Here is a 15,334-nt window from a genome sequence, read left to right as displayed (position 1 = left end):
GTGTTTTTTTGTCCAACGTAATTATCGAGACAATTTCAACGTCGTGAGCTGTCATTTATTCAGATTTTTTATTGTCGTTTTTTTTGTACATGTTCCAGCAATTTATATATTTGAAGTAGTCTAGGGAAATTACGCTGTTATATATCCTATATATCTGACAATGTATTATATGATCGTTGCGTTGCTAGCTTTCAAAGATCCTAGAAAAGTAGTACACTGTCAAATATACTGGATCGTACCGCTAGATGCATTTTCTCTTTTATAAAAGTATAAAAAAATAGAAACAGTATTTGACAGGAAACACGACATTGCGATTGTTTAAAAGTAGGTTATTTTACACCTGGATAATTATAATTTAATTGACATTGTGTAACAGTGAGTAACAACAAACATATCTGAATTTAATTACACAATATACAGATTAATAAAAACACATATTACGTTACATGTGTTACTTTACGTTCAATTTAAAAATTATTGTAAAAAAAGTATTTACATATTGTCTTAACACAGTTGTGTAGTAAAGTGATGGCTTAGACGATACAATTCGGTGTTCCACATGTAGTCTATGTTGAAATTAAGAATGGGTCGCAGCGAGCACACGGATTGGTTTGAGACACGTTCGGCCGCCGTCCCGTGCTTCTAGTTGCCTAACCGGAGCCAACATACATGTTAACATTCATGATAACGTATTTTTATTTGCTCTTTATGTTCCTAAACGCTACCTACTCATGAAGCTGCTAATTACAAACATTCTACATGTGACTACGTAATTACTGCCGGCAGTGTTGTAATCCCTATTAGTTTTGATACTGGCTTCTATCAAATTAGCGGTTCACCCATTCCAGTCCCGTGTCCATGGTGCGGACATTATTCATATTGCACACCTTGTGATAAACTTGTGTAACGTTAATTTTTCTACGTGTAGGGGAAATCTTGTACCGAGTGGAACTTCCCATGATGGAGGAGATAACGCTCATTTATCTCGAGGACGAGAGTAAGTTTTGGGAGTGAGGCGTAGCTTGCGAGTGCCGTAGCCGATACCTTACCTCCCGCATTCTGGTTATGATCATCAATTAGAAATGTAGTTTTCATTTCAATAACACTCCAGTTTTTTTATTATTTGTCATACTTTCTTTATGTTCAGTTGTTTTAATTCATACAACGCGATGATTCTAATAGCCTCTCCGCACTCGAATATAATCATCCGAGATCACGATAATGTTTGGATCATGTTTCAAAATTGTACTGTCACTCCGCGCTCATCGGCCCATGGTCTAAAGACCGCGGTCCACGCACCGTTAGCGTCGCGACGGCTCCGCGGGGTTTGTTGGGCTGCGTGGGGGCGGGGGCGGGGGAGGGGGGCACCGCGGGGCCACTGGAAGCACACGAGGACACGAGAGCCACCTCCGCTCTCTCACACAACTCGTAGCTGACGCTTCGGGCGCCGCGCATGTCGCAACTTCGCACGCGTACGCGCGCTTTGCCTTTAGTTACACACTACGTCACTAGTCACTAGCATGTTCAGATGTAAAATTCGACCTCACGACATACATCATTTGAGCTTGATTTAAGTTTTCAGAATTACGCTGTGATGGTTTATTTTAAAATTACTTTTGCTTCAGATGTTAGGGACGCTGTATTTTTTAATAGCCTTGCAGTCGTTGACATATTGGTATCATAATGTGTATATTCGCTTATTAGTATACTTTTGTTAAAGGCATCATTCATGGCAATTTATAAGCCAGAATTAAAGATTTCAAATGTTTTAAAGTTCACTGACTTTTCATATTAAAATTGTAATAAAATAATAAGTATATATTATGTAAATAATATAATACACTATTTAATTCTGGCTATATTTTTTTCTATTGACGTTTTATACATATCTAGCGTAATATGTACAAAAGCATGTAATTTATTTACCTAATGTTTCAATAGGTGTTTAATTAAATTTTGTTTACTTGTTCTTATAGTTTATAATAGTAGTAAACAACAATTGTGTAAATAATGAAACTCAGAGGAAGACCGTGTAGTATAAAGTATTTCAATACTAAAACTATTAGATGTTAATTTGCTCTTACATAACATTTTCAATCTTTAATTGTTTAATAATATTAAACAAGTATAATTGTAGATTATTTCTCATAGAAGATATTGCATTCTATACAATCATCATTTGATGGAAGAAGTAAGTTATATTACGATGATGATATCACCAAAGGTATAATGTCACATGCTATAGGTATTGCACGCAGAAAATAGAAAGCACGCATTGCACAATTTATAATTAAAATGGTATATTGGACATTGGAGTGGTGTATTTTTTTTATATTTTCCACTGAATTGTGTAAATTATAAAAATTATAATCAGTGTTTCAAATTCATAAATAATTTAATAAATTATTACGATAAATAATAAACACGATCATTTAATATATGTAATCAAATTGTACTGTGTAGAGGAACTAAAAATAAAATTTGTTTTTACTCTGCACAAGAAATGCTAAATGTTTCAAAGGTTTCTTTTCAAATTGAATATTTAGACTTGACAAAAAATATTTTCTGGGCAGGAATGATGTGTATGTAAATATTATACATTTACAGGCCAAGATGAGACGGTGCTGTCGTATGAAACAGTGCAACAGTTGACTATTAGTTACACACGGCCCGTGATTATACTAGGACCACTGAAGGACAGGATAAACGACGATCTGATATCTGAGTTCCCTGACAAGTTTGGAAGCTGCGTGCCTCGTAAGTTAACCCGTTGTAATTAACATTATGTCCCAACCTCTGCATTGAATTTCTTACCATAGTCTATTTTTTAAATCTCAATCGTTCTCAGTTTTAGTATCAGTCTATTTTTTAAATGTAGTCTACATTGACTATTGTAAATAAACCTAACACTAAGACCTAACTTTTTATTACTAAAATAAAAAGTTAGGAATGGGTACCATATGACAGACTAATCGTTTAAAGTTTCTATATAATTTCCACAACCAATTTATAAAATTCACGTACTTACTCTAATAGTTCCTTTACTGTTATTGAATTCAACAACACAATAATTCATTTTTGTTGTACCCGTACATATGTAAAGAAATATTTAAACTACTAATCTACAATCCAACTATTTATTTCTTTCAAACAGCTAAAGATTAAATAAGAATGATATTGCATAAAATAACCTCGGCCTATCTTGGATCTAGATGACGCTGTGTAATCATTATTATATTAAATGTTGTACCATAGACACGACACGACCCCGCCGCGACTACGAAGTGGACGGGCGCGACTATCACTTTGTGGCGAGCCGCGAACAGATGGAGCGCGATATACAGAACCATCTGTTCATCGAGGCCGGCCAGTACAACGACAACCTGTACGGCACCTCCGTTGCCTCCGTGCGGGAGGTCGCCGAGAAGGTATAATTTCTTCATTCTTCGATATATATTTATATGTATATAATAGAGCAAAAATGAACGACACTGGGTTGGTTCAAGTATGCAGTACGCCCAGATAAAGAGCATAAGCTTGATACTGACCTGTCAGGAATAAAGAATTCTTTTGAGCTTCACAAGAGTACCCTGTAAACAGTTATTACTGCCTATAGATAACACAACAGAGGGTCGGAATACGAATGCGCTCACACTGCGGTCGATTGGAGATTTACAAAACGCTTAATACAATCGACATTCGAAGACCCATTTTCATTATTTGATAGGAAGCAAATTCAAACTGATAAATTTCTGTAACATATGCTATGTGTAACATGTTGTCCATTAGTTGAATTTTTCTGTTTATTTGTTTGCATGGGTAAACTTAAAAAGTACTTTTATTTTAAAGAATATTTCATCCATAGAAAGGTACATATCAGCGATTAAAATATAGCCTACTATTCCAGGCGCATAAAGCCGCGAGATATAAGTAGTCTCATAAAATAAAACTGAATGTATTATGAAACAGGCTATGAATATATTATATATTCTTTGTATTGATCGAGTCCCCGACCAATGATGAATTGCACTTTACTAATTTAGGTCATGGGAGAAATAATTATTTGTCATACTTCTGTATACGTATGTATGCCACAACCCAGAGTCAGACAATTAAGCCAATATTGTATGCTATATTGCCAAAGGATTTCCGAGTAGTATAATATTATGTTTCCTTAATTGATATTTTATAGGGTTTTAGTAAGATTTTTAAAAGTATATAAAAATACCAGCATATCAAGTCTTTTTGTTTTGGCGAATTAATTGTTATTATTATAATTTGTATTTTTTAGGGCAAACATTGCATTTTGGACGTGAGCGGTAATGCTATAAAAAGATTACAGGTGGCGCAACTTTACCCGATTGCCATATTTATTAAACCAAAGAGTGTAGAATCTATAATGTAAGTATTTTTCTGTTCATTTATATTTTATTCTACGTTTTATTATTATTATTATATACCATGAATCACTTTCTTGCTATACAGGGAAATGAATAAGAGAATGACTGAAGAACAAGCCAAGAAAACGTACGAACGCGCATTAAAAATGGAACAGGAGTTCGCTGAATATTTCACTGGTTAGTATAAATGTATATAATTAACATTGTCTTACGCTGGCTAGACACCAATATGAGAGGATGAGCATGAAGTTAAGGTAGTTAACCCATCATGGGGAATTTCCTAGAACTTAACCACGAGGTTACATGGATATTGAATGTAGCATACATTGTTAGCAATTGAGCCAATAGTTCCCATTACGAACTATCCACCTCTCCCGCTGATTATAATAAATGTTTATTATCTTATAGCGGTGGTGACGGGCGATACCCCAGAAGAAATCTACGCGAAGGTGAAGGCGGTGATCACGGCGGAGAGCGGGCCCAACGTGTGGGTCCCACGTCGCGAACCTCTCTGAACATCCCTACCCCGCCCAGTCCCGTCCCACCCCCGCACAGTCCCTCCGCCCTACACTCGCGTACTTACCTAGTACCTACACAGTGCCTCGAGTAGACTCACGATTGTTTTACCTATGGAGTCGATTTCCTATTGGTTGATCGTCGACGTTACTCCTCGGTGTCTCCGTACACGAGTTCTACGATAGTGGAACAAGGTCGGAATCTCCCGTGTGTTTCGGTCACAAATGTTAGAGTAGACGGAAATGCGGGCCGCGTTAGCATCTTCTCGATACGGCATAGCAATAAACGTAGCAGCGACACGTAGCCCGTTACCGTATAAGCAATATAGTCCGCCGCAACCGGCGTCGCCGGCGGACACGCTGCGCTTTAGATAATCGTCTCGTTTTGACACTCCCTATTTCGATAGTTTGGCCATCGGATTTGTATTGCTGCTTATCTGATTTTGTTTAGCGTAACAAATTGTTTAATATTTTTAAATAAATGTAAATTTTCACTCGTGCATAAAGTTGTTTGTTGACCAGGATAATATTGTTAGATAGCTTTCACCGTAGAACACTATACGCTTATGTTATCGTGCAAGTATAATAACTAGCGGCAATGTTTCGTCGAATGCAATGTATTATAATCAAAACATTAATTATTTTACTAAATCCAATAATTATGCTTCAATTAACTGTATATTTATTGTATATTGAATAAATTTTTAAGTGGTATTATTCATGTTACTTTACTCAGGTTGCTAGATACATTTTGAATATTCGTCATCGTTAAGAATTTACTATACTATAATAGAATATGCAAATAGTGAAGTAATTGTACGAGACGAATCACGGTGCACCGGTGATGTTTAAAGCTATATATACCCACTAGTTGTATAGTTACTTATACTATGACGCTGTGTAGTCGATCCCACCTCACGCATGGCTAGGCTAAGACGTACATAATCAGAATTATTTGCTCAAGCGGCAATCTATATTGTAAACATTGAATCTCATGAAATTTTGCACACCCATGTCCCCTTGACACATTAGGTCAGGTGCAAGTTGTTTGTTGATCATTTTTATAGTAAGCAATTGTGTTATATAGTGTGAAATGTCTCACCAATTTAATAGTGTTTGACATTTATTTATTGAGAATTTTATTTTCTTACGGAATAATAAAATGCCCATCTGCAAATATGGCGATAATCATGGATATCTAATGTTTTTAGATTGCCTGTTAATTGACATGTTACTTACTCTTTTTTTTATCGTTAAAGCATGTTTTATATTGTGAAAAGTGCTGTTTGGTATCTTTTTATAGCGTTAGAAATAGAAAGTTGGGTAGAGCACTAGAAGCAGTCAATTCGATATTTCGTGCTGTTTTTCTGATTTAACTGAATGAACAACATCACATAATTCCTTTCAGTAATATTACATGTCTCAAACTTCAGAGACTTTACTTTATATTTAAAATATTATATTACTTTAGCCTCCTTTCTATTTCTATCTATATTTGCAGTCTACTTATTGTTCAGTATTTTAATATTATTCTAAATATCAAACTTATTAATGCAGAAATAATGTGTAAAGGTTTTTTTTACATACTATTATATCAATAAAAATTATACATTATTCACATGTACTTAATTTTATACAAAAAAGTGAATATTTTTACTTATTTTATTATGACAAATACAGGTTTACTGTAGGCAATTTGGATAATCAAGGAATCATGACTGTCTTCATTGGATTTGTTCTGTTATATTTGTCTGTGAGTCATTAATAAGACAATGTACCAAAGAGCTGTTCGACGGCACTAAAATTACCATTTCTTTTTATTGATTTGGTTTATTGGATTTCAGAGTGAGGCTCGTTGTGATTCCTTCAAAAGCGTTATTATGTAAATAATAATAGAAAATAAATTTTATTTTAATTTATTCTAAGTTTCTACTGATGTATTAACAATAATATGAGAATGTTTATTTTAATAGCTATTTATTTTATTGTTTAAGTAGGTATTCTATTTAATTAATGGAGCGTGTTAATCTGTGTAAAGTAATTTAGTGTAATTAATGTCTTTTTAACCCCCTTAGTTAACTTTTATTACAATTTTAACTTTATCCATATTTGCAGATGTACAATGTTTATGAGTTAGTGATGTTCAATAGAATAGTTTGAATAAAATTATTTACGTTGAAAATTCTATTATTGTTTCTTTTATGGCTATCACCCATAAGCTGTATATTATTTAGAGTAGCATTCAATTCGTGGACGAGATTTACAGAATTTTCTGTCAGTGTAATTGCATTTTTAACCCTATTGCTTGGAAAACCCTGTGCGTTGATAAATTGGTTCAATTATTGTTTTAATTAGAATGTATGGGCTGTCATTATTACTAATTTTCCGAGTGGTTTAAAAATAATAAATGAACATTGAATGACCCACCATATATACTTTTATATATATATATATACCATGATATTGAACGCATATGTAACTAAGAGTAAAGATTAATATTAAACCACATCGTGACTTTCGGTTCTCATAATCCTGATAACGTGGTTGTCGTAATTAGCAGATTTAACTAATTAAACTATAAATTTATTGCAATACACATCCAAATAGTATAATAAAACTATGAATCTATGAATGCGATGACTCCAACTGTCATGTTGACATTTTATATAACATCTATAGATAAGTGACATCAATCATATACCTGCCAAGTCACATACAAAGTATGAAATATAATTATGTATCGACCGGTCCCGTTAATCTTTGAATTTCTCGCCTTCTTCTGTACTATAAAATTCATATATAAAATATAAACATTCCCCTTGTATTAATCGAACTATTACTGACAACTTCATTAAAAGGGGTTGCATAATTGAAAAGATATAAGGCGAACAGACAGCGATGACATTCTTACATGATAACAAAACCTTAAGGCATTGCCATTCTAGAGGATTAAACTGTCAGGCTACAGATACAGAAATCTTGCAATTTCACTGCCACTAACAGATTTCAGCTTTTAACTAAACAAATTAACAAGCTGCGGTGGCTAAATAGGAGACATAACTACTCATGCAGACAACTATATAAAGCCCACCTTTGTAAAAACTCAGATTAATGAAAAGAATAAAACAAAATGTTCAGGCTTTGTTATTTAATGCTCTTATATCTCATCCAGTACAACAGTTGTCTTCTCAGATACATATAAACCATCTAAGAATTTTCTGATATCCTTATTTTTGACTGTTGTGGACTGTTGAATCAGTGCTGCAGAGCTAGAGACATCCTCCAAGGAGTTTCCTTCAATGATCAACTCATCCTTCTGCTTCGGTGAGTTCACTACAGTCACACCAGGTGCCATTTTAACTCTCCTGATGAATTTCTCACCAAGGAAGTTACGGATTTCAATAACACTGTTGCCTTCGGTGGTAACACAGTTGATGGGGAAGTGAGCATATACAGCACGCATTTTGTATTGGAATCCCTTTGTCACACCTGAAATTATAAACAGTTATAGAAATTTAAACCAAAATTACATTCTAGAACCAAAATAAAAGTTAAATAGGTTTAGTTCAGTCAAGAACAAGATATTATTTTGTCTTTGTAAAGTTACAGTTGTTAATTTACAAAAACGAAATATCAAAGATAAAAGATTTTATTCAAATTAGCACTTACTATGCATTGAAAATTTATATTTTATAATTGCTTACAGTAAATAATCCCTCTAAATAAAAATAGTAGTAGTTGGCTTTTTTTATGATCATTTACAAATTTCTTAATAATTTACTATAACTGCTCTTGTATTAAACTATAACATACATCACTTAGTATATTAATGATATGTTATTAAATTTGATAGTTTTTGAAAACAAAGCCAAATAGTAGGACAAGTAAAATGAACTGATGATAGCAAATTCACAAGGAATTGACTAAAATGTTTTGGGAAGGTAGTATGTAATATTGTGTATCTAATGAAACTACCAATGTCTATTACTAATTAACGATCCCAAACTACTCCACTTTTTCAATTTAACATTTGTATTATATATTTTTAAAACGGTAATGCTACATTAGTTTAAAATATTTTTATTACTGAAAGCATAAATAAATGACAATTAGAAATACCTTTGATCATATTTTCAACATGGGAGCAGACCGTTCTGACGGCAGCAAGCTCTTTTTTTGAGCCAAACCATTTCTCTACCTTAAGTGTACGAGAGTTCACCATGCGAATGTCCACAGCTAAATGTTTGAAGTTTCTCTTCAAAACTCCTCGAGGACCTTTCACAGTCACCAAACGCGATTTCACATGTACTGTGAGTCCTTCAGGGACCTTCACTTTCTGATTTGCCACAATTTGTTTCATTGTGAGGCCTAAAACAATATATAATATGAGATATAACCTATAAGTAATTGACAAGTTGTTATTATTCTGTTTGATTACAAAATAAATTGAAATATCATAAAACAAATGTGTTTATTAACTTCCGCCGGTGGAAAAAATAAAAAATACATGTATTTGTAAAAGATTAAAACTGATTTAATACGATTATTCCAAAATAAATCACCTAGTTTCTTTGACAGAAAGAGCCCAAAAATTGAAAAGATATAAAACAAAATTGTTGGCAAGAACGAACAGGGTTGCCAACCTAAAATATAATAAAATTCTCCAAACTTACAACAACAACTTACAACAGTACTTTATAATATTTTTTTATAAAATTTTGAGGTATTTGCTAGTAAAAATATCGGATGCAGTATAAAATTCATAAATAAATTTCCATAGATATAAATATCGAACCAATTGTACGATGATTGATTATCTTCTCGAATCTGACACTGGAAACGTAGTCATCACTAGTGATTGTTTATATATTTGCTAATATGCAAATGGTAATCATCATTAACAACTAGGCATCAAAACCAGTCTCTCTAAGCTGAGCTTCGACCTTTTTGTATTGCTACAGATCACACATATTAACACAATTTTATAAAGCTTATGTTGTATTATGTATTGTCTATTCTTATGAACATGGTGTGTGTGATTAGTAACAAATAAATAAACGATATATATCTATATCTATCTAATGTGTGCTTCCAGTCTGCTAGCTTTGTTGAGTCACGGTTGAAAAAATATATAATAGTAGGCCACGTGGACAGAAGGAACGGCAGGAGTAGGGCCTGCGCTATAGACCGATTCTGTTCGAGTTACCGTCAAGCGAAAAATACAATCGGCGATCCACTTGGTACAGGGTAAATATGCCATCCAATCAATATTCTCCAGGCTGGACAATATTGGTTGGAAGATTTTTTGGATTCCTAGTGGTCACGACGCGACCCTCAGCCTTGAGAACACTCAACACAAGACAGAAGATAATGGTAGGTAATGAAGGTATAAAATTTTGCTCGGAAGTCGATGTGGTTACGATTGAAACCCACGGAGAAATTATATAAATTTCCTTAGCAAAATTATTATAAGTAATTAAACGACGCTAAATCTGTATTAATAAAAAGGTGTCATTAAAGTAGATTTTTCTCACATTTTGCTTTTAAGCTTGTGAGTTCCAGTATAGTGGTTACTTGCTCAGTGATCAGTCAGATTGACGCCGATTGATATTGTTGTCAGTAATATAAACAATTCCTTCATTTCGGTAAAATAATAACTTTTGTTATGAATTGGTTAGACAATATATAGTTTAATTTTTAGAATTTTGTTTTTTGGTTAATCAGGTTTTCGCTTAATAATTTATCTATAGCTAACAGTAACTAACAGATTTTGTATTTAATTATTTTTTATTAATTACTGAAAAATTACAAAATACTATTTGTCTGATTTGTGATAGGGTTTCGAATCCATTGGTCTGGAATGATGTTCAGCTCGGTAGTTCGTAGGGATATAAAATTATGTATGAAGTTGTTTCCTAAAGGTACTAATTGAAGTTATACCAATATTCTTTTCAGCGCAAAAAAGAATTTGTGTCCAAATTCATTTTTGTGTTATTGTATTATTATGTATTATGTTATAAAATATATTTTAGGTTTCAGCACTAAGGTGTCTTGGGATATAGCTACAAGTGTGTGCATTGAAAGGGTGCCAGTAGTATCACCGCCACTCAGCGATATTCAAAAAAGATATAATGATATGTTATATACTTTGGAAATTGAGAAAAGTTTGAAGTCAGACCATGAGCTTAGGCATGAAAATGACAAGTAAGCATGTTTAAATGATTTCTTATTGAAATATATCAAGACCTACTTATTGCATTACTTACAAATTTACAATCGAACAATCTTAATATGACTGTACTACTTTTCATTTGGAAATATACATTTTACTGTGTAAATTCATTAGTTTGTTCTGTTCATTCATTACCTTTTTATCAAAAACCTATCAAATAGATAATTTTATTTATCCGAAAATATTTGATACATATTCTCTTTTAATATTCTAGAATTCAAGCAGAACTTCTCAAGAATGACGCTGCTGATGTTGACATGGATGCTATCAGCAAAATTACTGCACAGGACTTTGAAGATGCAGCTAATGAAGAATTAGCCAAATTCAAATTTGCTGCTGTTGAAACAGGTATGTTCTGTACTAAGTATAGATGTATAGATATTAAATAAATCAAATAAAAACTAATTTTGACTGACCATTAATTTTGCTCTTTGAACATAATACCTAATTATGGACATTATGGAAATGTTTTTAATGAATGAAACTTTTAATATTTTGATGAACATTTCCATTTGTCTCATTGGGTCAGATTTTACATGCTTCATTCAACTTCATTCAACCTGTGTTGACATTCTTAGAGATGTTTGTTATGAATTTTAGTTTTACGGGTAATCCGTTTTTAACATGTACATAATAAATAAAATATATTTGCTATTGGCTGTTCCTGTGACTTCTTCCACATGGAATTTAACTTTATTTTTCTAAAATAAAAGTAGCCTGAGTTACTCCTTATTACATCAGCTGCCTGCCAAAAAAAGTCCAGTCATAATCGATCTGGCCATTTCAGAGATTAGCCAGAATAAACAGACCAACAGACAGCAGACTTTTTTATTTGTATATATATATATATATTCATATGCATGTAGTAAAAAACGGTTATTTCAATATTACAAACAGACACTCCAATTTTATTTATATGTATAGATTTATAAAGGTTTTTCTTTTTTCTGTGAAACACATTATCTTTACATATTACTTTCAGACTTTATGTCTGTGTCTGTCTAGACAGACAGTGTATTTGTGTATTTTTTGTTCCTCTTTAAAACTTCATAGTGATATAAGTTTATATATTATCTTTACGATATTAAGACCTATCAGTGGTTCTCCGTTTATTGCTATTAGTAATGTAGGCTGTGACATAATCAACAATAATGACTAGGTGCCGCATTTGTATATTTTCCAATAGCTTTGCTTGGTTTGCTTTGCTTGCTTTTATGATTTTCATTAGAATTCTTTTTAAATTTTTTGTTTAACAACAACATACTATGAGGTTGAATTACTAAGAATGTTTACTTTTTGTATTATGCGGTAATGTTCCCAGAATATGAGATATCTTCTGAACTATTCCTATTCTAGTTATTTGAAGTATCATGTTAAAGCTGAATATTACTACATTACAGAAGCTGACAAAAAAGGAGACAAATGTACCCCACATAGGTGTTTACAGAGACATTTAGTACTGGTCACAGATGTACAGCTGGGCCAAGATAAGAAAAAGTTGCTGCCACAGGGCTTATGGAAAGAAGGTGAAACACTACGACAGGTGAGTTTTAATAAGTATATACTTATTTATTTACATCATACTATGCTTTACAGTTTCCTAATATGCTTAAGGAAGATTATATGTCAGGAACATATAATAATTAAAAGAAAAAAAAATCTATTTTTATTTCAGCTTCATTGTAAGATCTGTTGTTGCTGGACGATAGTAAGACAGTGTACTTATAGGTCAGCATTTCATCGTAATGAGGGTCATATTATAGCGTGATGCCACGCCTTCAGGCGGGACATTAGCTTGTTTACTTTGGTTACGTCATAATATTTTTCGTAATTGGTTACAGACAGCTGAAAGGATATTATTAGAACAATGTGGACCAGAATTGAAAGTAAAATTCTTATCTAATGCACCATGCGGATTTTATAAATATAAGTACCCATCAGAAATTAATGGAAAAGTTGGTAGTAAGGTAAGCATATGTTTATTATGTATTTAGGTTTTAGTTGACTTAATATTTTAAGTAAATTCATTAACATTGTAGGGATAAATAGTTCTTAATTAATATATCATACTTAGTACGTTATATTATACGTACTAAAACTACTATGCCTATGCATTACGTCAATTAGGAAAAAATACAAATAAAATGTGTGCATCGGAATCGTACTTTGCGGTAACTCATCAGATCTCAAAACCTATTATGATTGTTTAGAAGCGTTACCTTAGAATAAGACCACTCACAGTAACATGTCTATACATATTGAGTTTTCACGGGTTGTAAAAAAACATCCGCATTAAATAAATATAAATAAATATAGAATATAGTTTTAAAAAAAGAGTTAATGCTTACCTTTTAAATAGTCTATCATAGAACTGCAAAATGATCATCATCATTATTATCTTATTTATATGTGTAGTATGTTTATAATATATATAAATATGTATGTATGTATGCTCATAATTCGTTTGTATGTAGTATATTATCATGTATATGTATGATCTTATATCTATTTAATATAATTACATTTAATTTCTTAAAACGAAACCGCCTTCGAGTATCTCTGCACTCCCTAAGGTTGGCTGGTAGAGAATGCTATTAGCATTAAGCCCGCCTATTGTACAAATCAATAAAGTTTAAAATAATAAATAAATAATAAATAATAAATATGTTTTCAATTGTAACAATTTAATCTTACTCTGTATGCATGTTCTTTATGTTTTATGACACCGCAATAAATAAATATATGTGAAAAAAAAAATCTTTACATAAAATAAAATAAAATAGTGATGAGGTGAAAATTATTTGTCTTTTACACGAAGTCGAGGACACTTTTAGTATATTAATGAAAATTATATAATTTATTTAATAATTATTATATTATATATAAAATTTATTTAAGTATAATTAAGAATTACTGTGATTAAAAAATATTGTTCATTTCTTAATGGTCAAAGTAATTATTATTTGATTGCATATCAGTTGTATTGATAACTAGCTGTGCCCGCAGTTTAGAATATATTTATAGCCTATGTATTATTCTGATGTATATAACTATACTATTGCAAAGTTTTATTAAAATCCTTTCAGTAGTTTTTGTGTGAAAAAGTAACAAACATCCATCCATCCGTAGGTTACTCACAAAACTTCCGCTTTTATATATAAGTAAAAAACTTATAGTACGACTTTTCAACACTATGTTCTCACTAATGCCTCATGTCATAATGGCGTACTTTTTATTATTCAATATAGACGTCGTCTCAAAGCCCTGGTATCGAATCCTATATTCAAAAGCATGGTCAGAACGTTCTCTTGATCAGCTTTTTAAAACTACAATAGAAACAAAACCAGTTTCTATTGTGGTTATATAACCTATTTTCGGTCAAACTATTGGTATTATTTCATGAATGATTTTGCAGGTGTTCTTCTACTATGCCAGTTATAAGAGCGGAAACGTTACAAGCAATGTGAAAGCAAATTGGTTGACCAGAAATGAATTGACAGAAGTATTGCCGGTCAGATACAATAAGTCTGTACATGAATTTTTAATTGATGAAACGTTTTAGTTATTTATCTCTGAATAAAAAAATAGTTACATAGTTACATTGTAGTTTTTATATATATATATTTTTATATAAATAATTATAAATAAATATACTTGGACAATTAACACAGCGCCATCTAGTTTCAGGGTAAGCAGAACTTGTGTTATTGGGTATTAGGCAAGTGAAATATTTTTCTTCTCAATATATATATGTATATCTATATAGGAAACACCCAGACGTATACAAAGATGAAATGATACTCATGAATACAAATGTTTGCACCATGCGAGGAATCGAAGCCGCGACTATCAGAATTAAAGCGGTGTATTAAACCGCCAGATCACCGATTTATAATGGGAATGGCGAATAAGCTGAAGAGCCTCCTGGTGGTAAGTGGTAATCGACGCTTATATACATGAGCGATACCACTTCATTAAGGGAAGTCCAATCGAGAGATATTAGTATAGTAGTAGTAGTAACATAGTTTGTAAAGAAGCTGCTTTGCGGCTGGTTGAAACAGGTTTTTTTTCATGTTTGATAATGGAATGGTGCACCCGCTTGCGCTAACGGTTTACGCTGGCGAGGCACCAGTGTATATCCATCTGCTTATGAGTTTTCAAGTACTGAATAATTAGAAATATCATTT

General features: G+C 32.3%; 3 protein-coding genes across 14 annotated transcripts in view; 2 read left to right on the top strand and 1 right to left on the bottom strand.

Moving 5' to 3' along the window:
- Positions 1–7,088, top strand: part of LOC131842107 (disks large 1 tumor suppressor protein) — a 30,994-nt gene extending 23,906 nt beyond the window's left edge. For 8 of the 12 annotated variants that reach the window (XM_059190615.1, XM_059190614.1, XM_059190622.1 and 5 more), the window contains 6 exons: positions 929–997; positions 2,608–2,757; positions 3,256–3,428; positions 4,292–4,401; positions 4,486–4,577; positions 4,809–7,088. In XM_059190615.1, the coding sequence (XP_059046598.1) occupies positions 929–997; positions 2,608–2,757; positions 3,256–3,428; positions 4,292–4,401; positions 4,486–4,577; positions 4,809–4,915 (701 nt within the window). In that variant the 3' untranslated portion in view covers positions 4,916–7,088. The remainder of the gene's footprint in view (positions 1–928; positions 998–2,607; positions 2,758–3,255; positions 3,429–4,291; positions 4,402–4,485; positions 4,578–4,808) is intronic. The other 4 variants (XM_059190625.1, XM_059190624.1, XM_059190617.1 and 1 more) reach the window with 3 other exon arrangements.
- Positions 7,089–8,048: 960 nt separating this feature from the next.
- Positions 8,049–9,547, bottom strand: LOC131841936 (large ribosomal subunit protein uL6). Its single transcript, XM_059190335.1, has 3 exons — positions 9,478–9,547; positions 9,035–9,283; positions 8,049–8,404 (listed from the first exon to the last, which is right to left on the bottom strand). Exons 2-3 carry the CDS (start codon positions 9,273–9,275, stop codon positions 8,073–8,075), a joined length of 573 nt encoding a protein of 190 aa, XP_059046318.1. The 5' UTR covers positions 9,276–9,283; positions 9,478–9,547; the 3' UTR covers positions 8,049–8,072.
- A 1,037-nt stretch (positions 9,548–10,584) lies between these two features.
- LOC131841997 (large ribosomal subunit protein mL46) lies at positions 10,585–14,737 on the top strand. Its single transcript, XM_059190428.1, has 6 exons — positions 10,585–10,836; positions 10,948–11,119; positions 11,362–11,495; positions 12,548–12,690; positions 12,989–13,114; positions 14,563–14,737. The coding sequence occupies exons 1-6, from the start codon at positions 10,776–10,778 to the stop codon at positions 14,707–14,709; spliced, it is 783 nt and encodes a 260-aa protein (XP_059046411.1). The 5' UTR covers positions 10,585–10,775; the 3' UTR covers positions 14,710–14,737.
- The last annotated feature ends 597 nt before the right edge of the window (positions 14,738–15,334 follow it).

The sequence above is a fragment of the Achroia grisella genome, unplaced genomic scaffold (genome assembly GCF_030625045.1).
Source record: "Achroia grisella isolate CSIRO2021 unplaced genomic scaffold, CSIRO_AGI_Agris_v1 utg204, whole genome shotgun sequence".
NCBI classification, from domain to species: domain Eukaryota; kingdom Metazoa; phylum Arthropoda; class Insecta; order Lepidoptera; family Pyralidae; genus Achroia; species Achroia grisella.
Note: the sequence above shows the minus strand (reverse complement) of the source record. Positions and strands in the feature narration are given on the sequence as shown.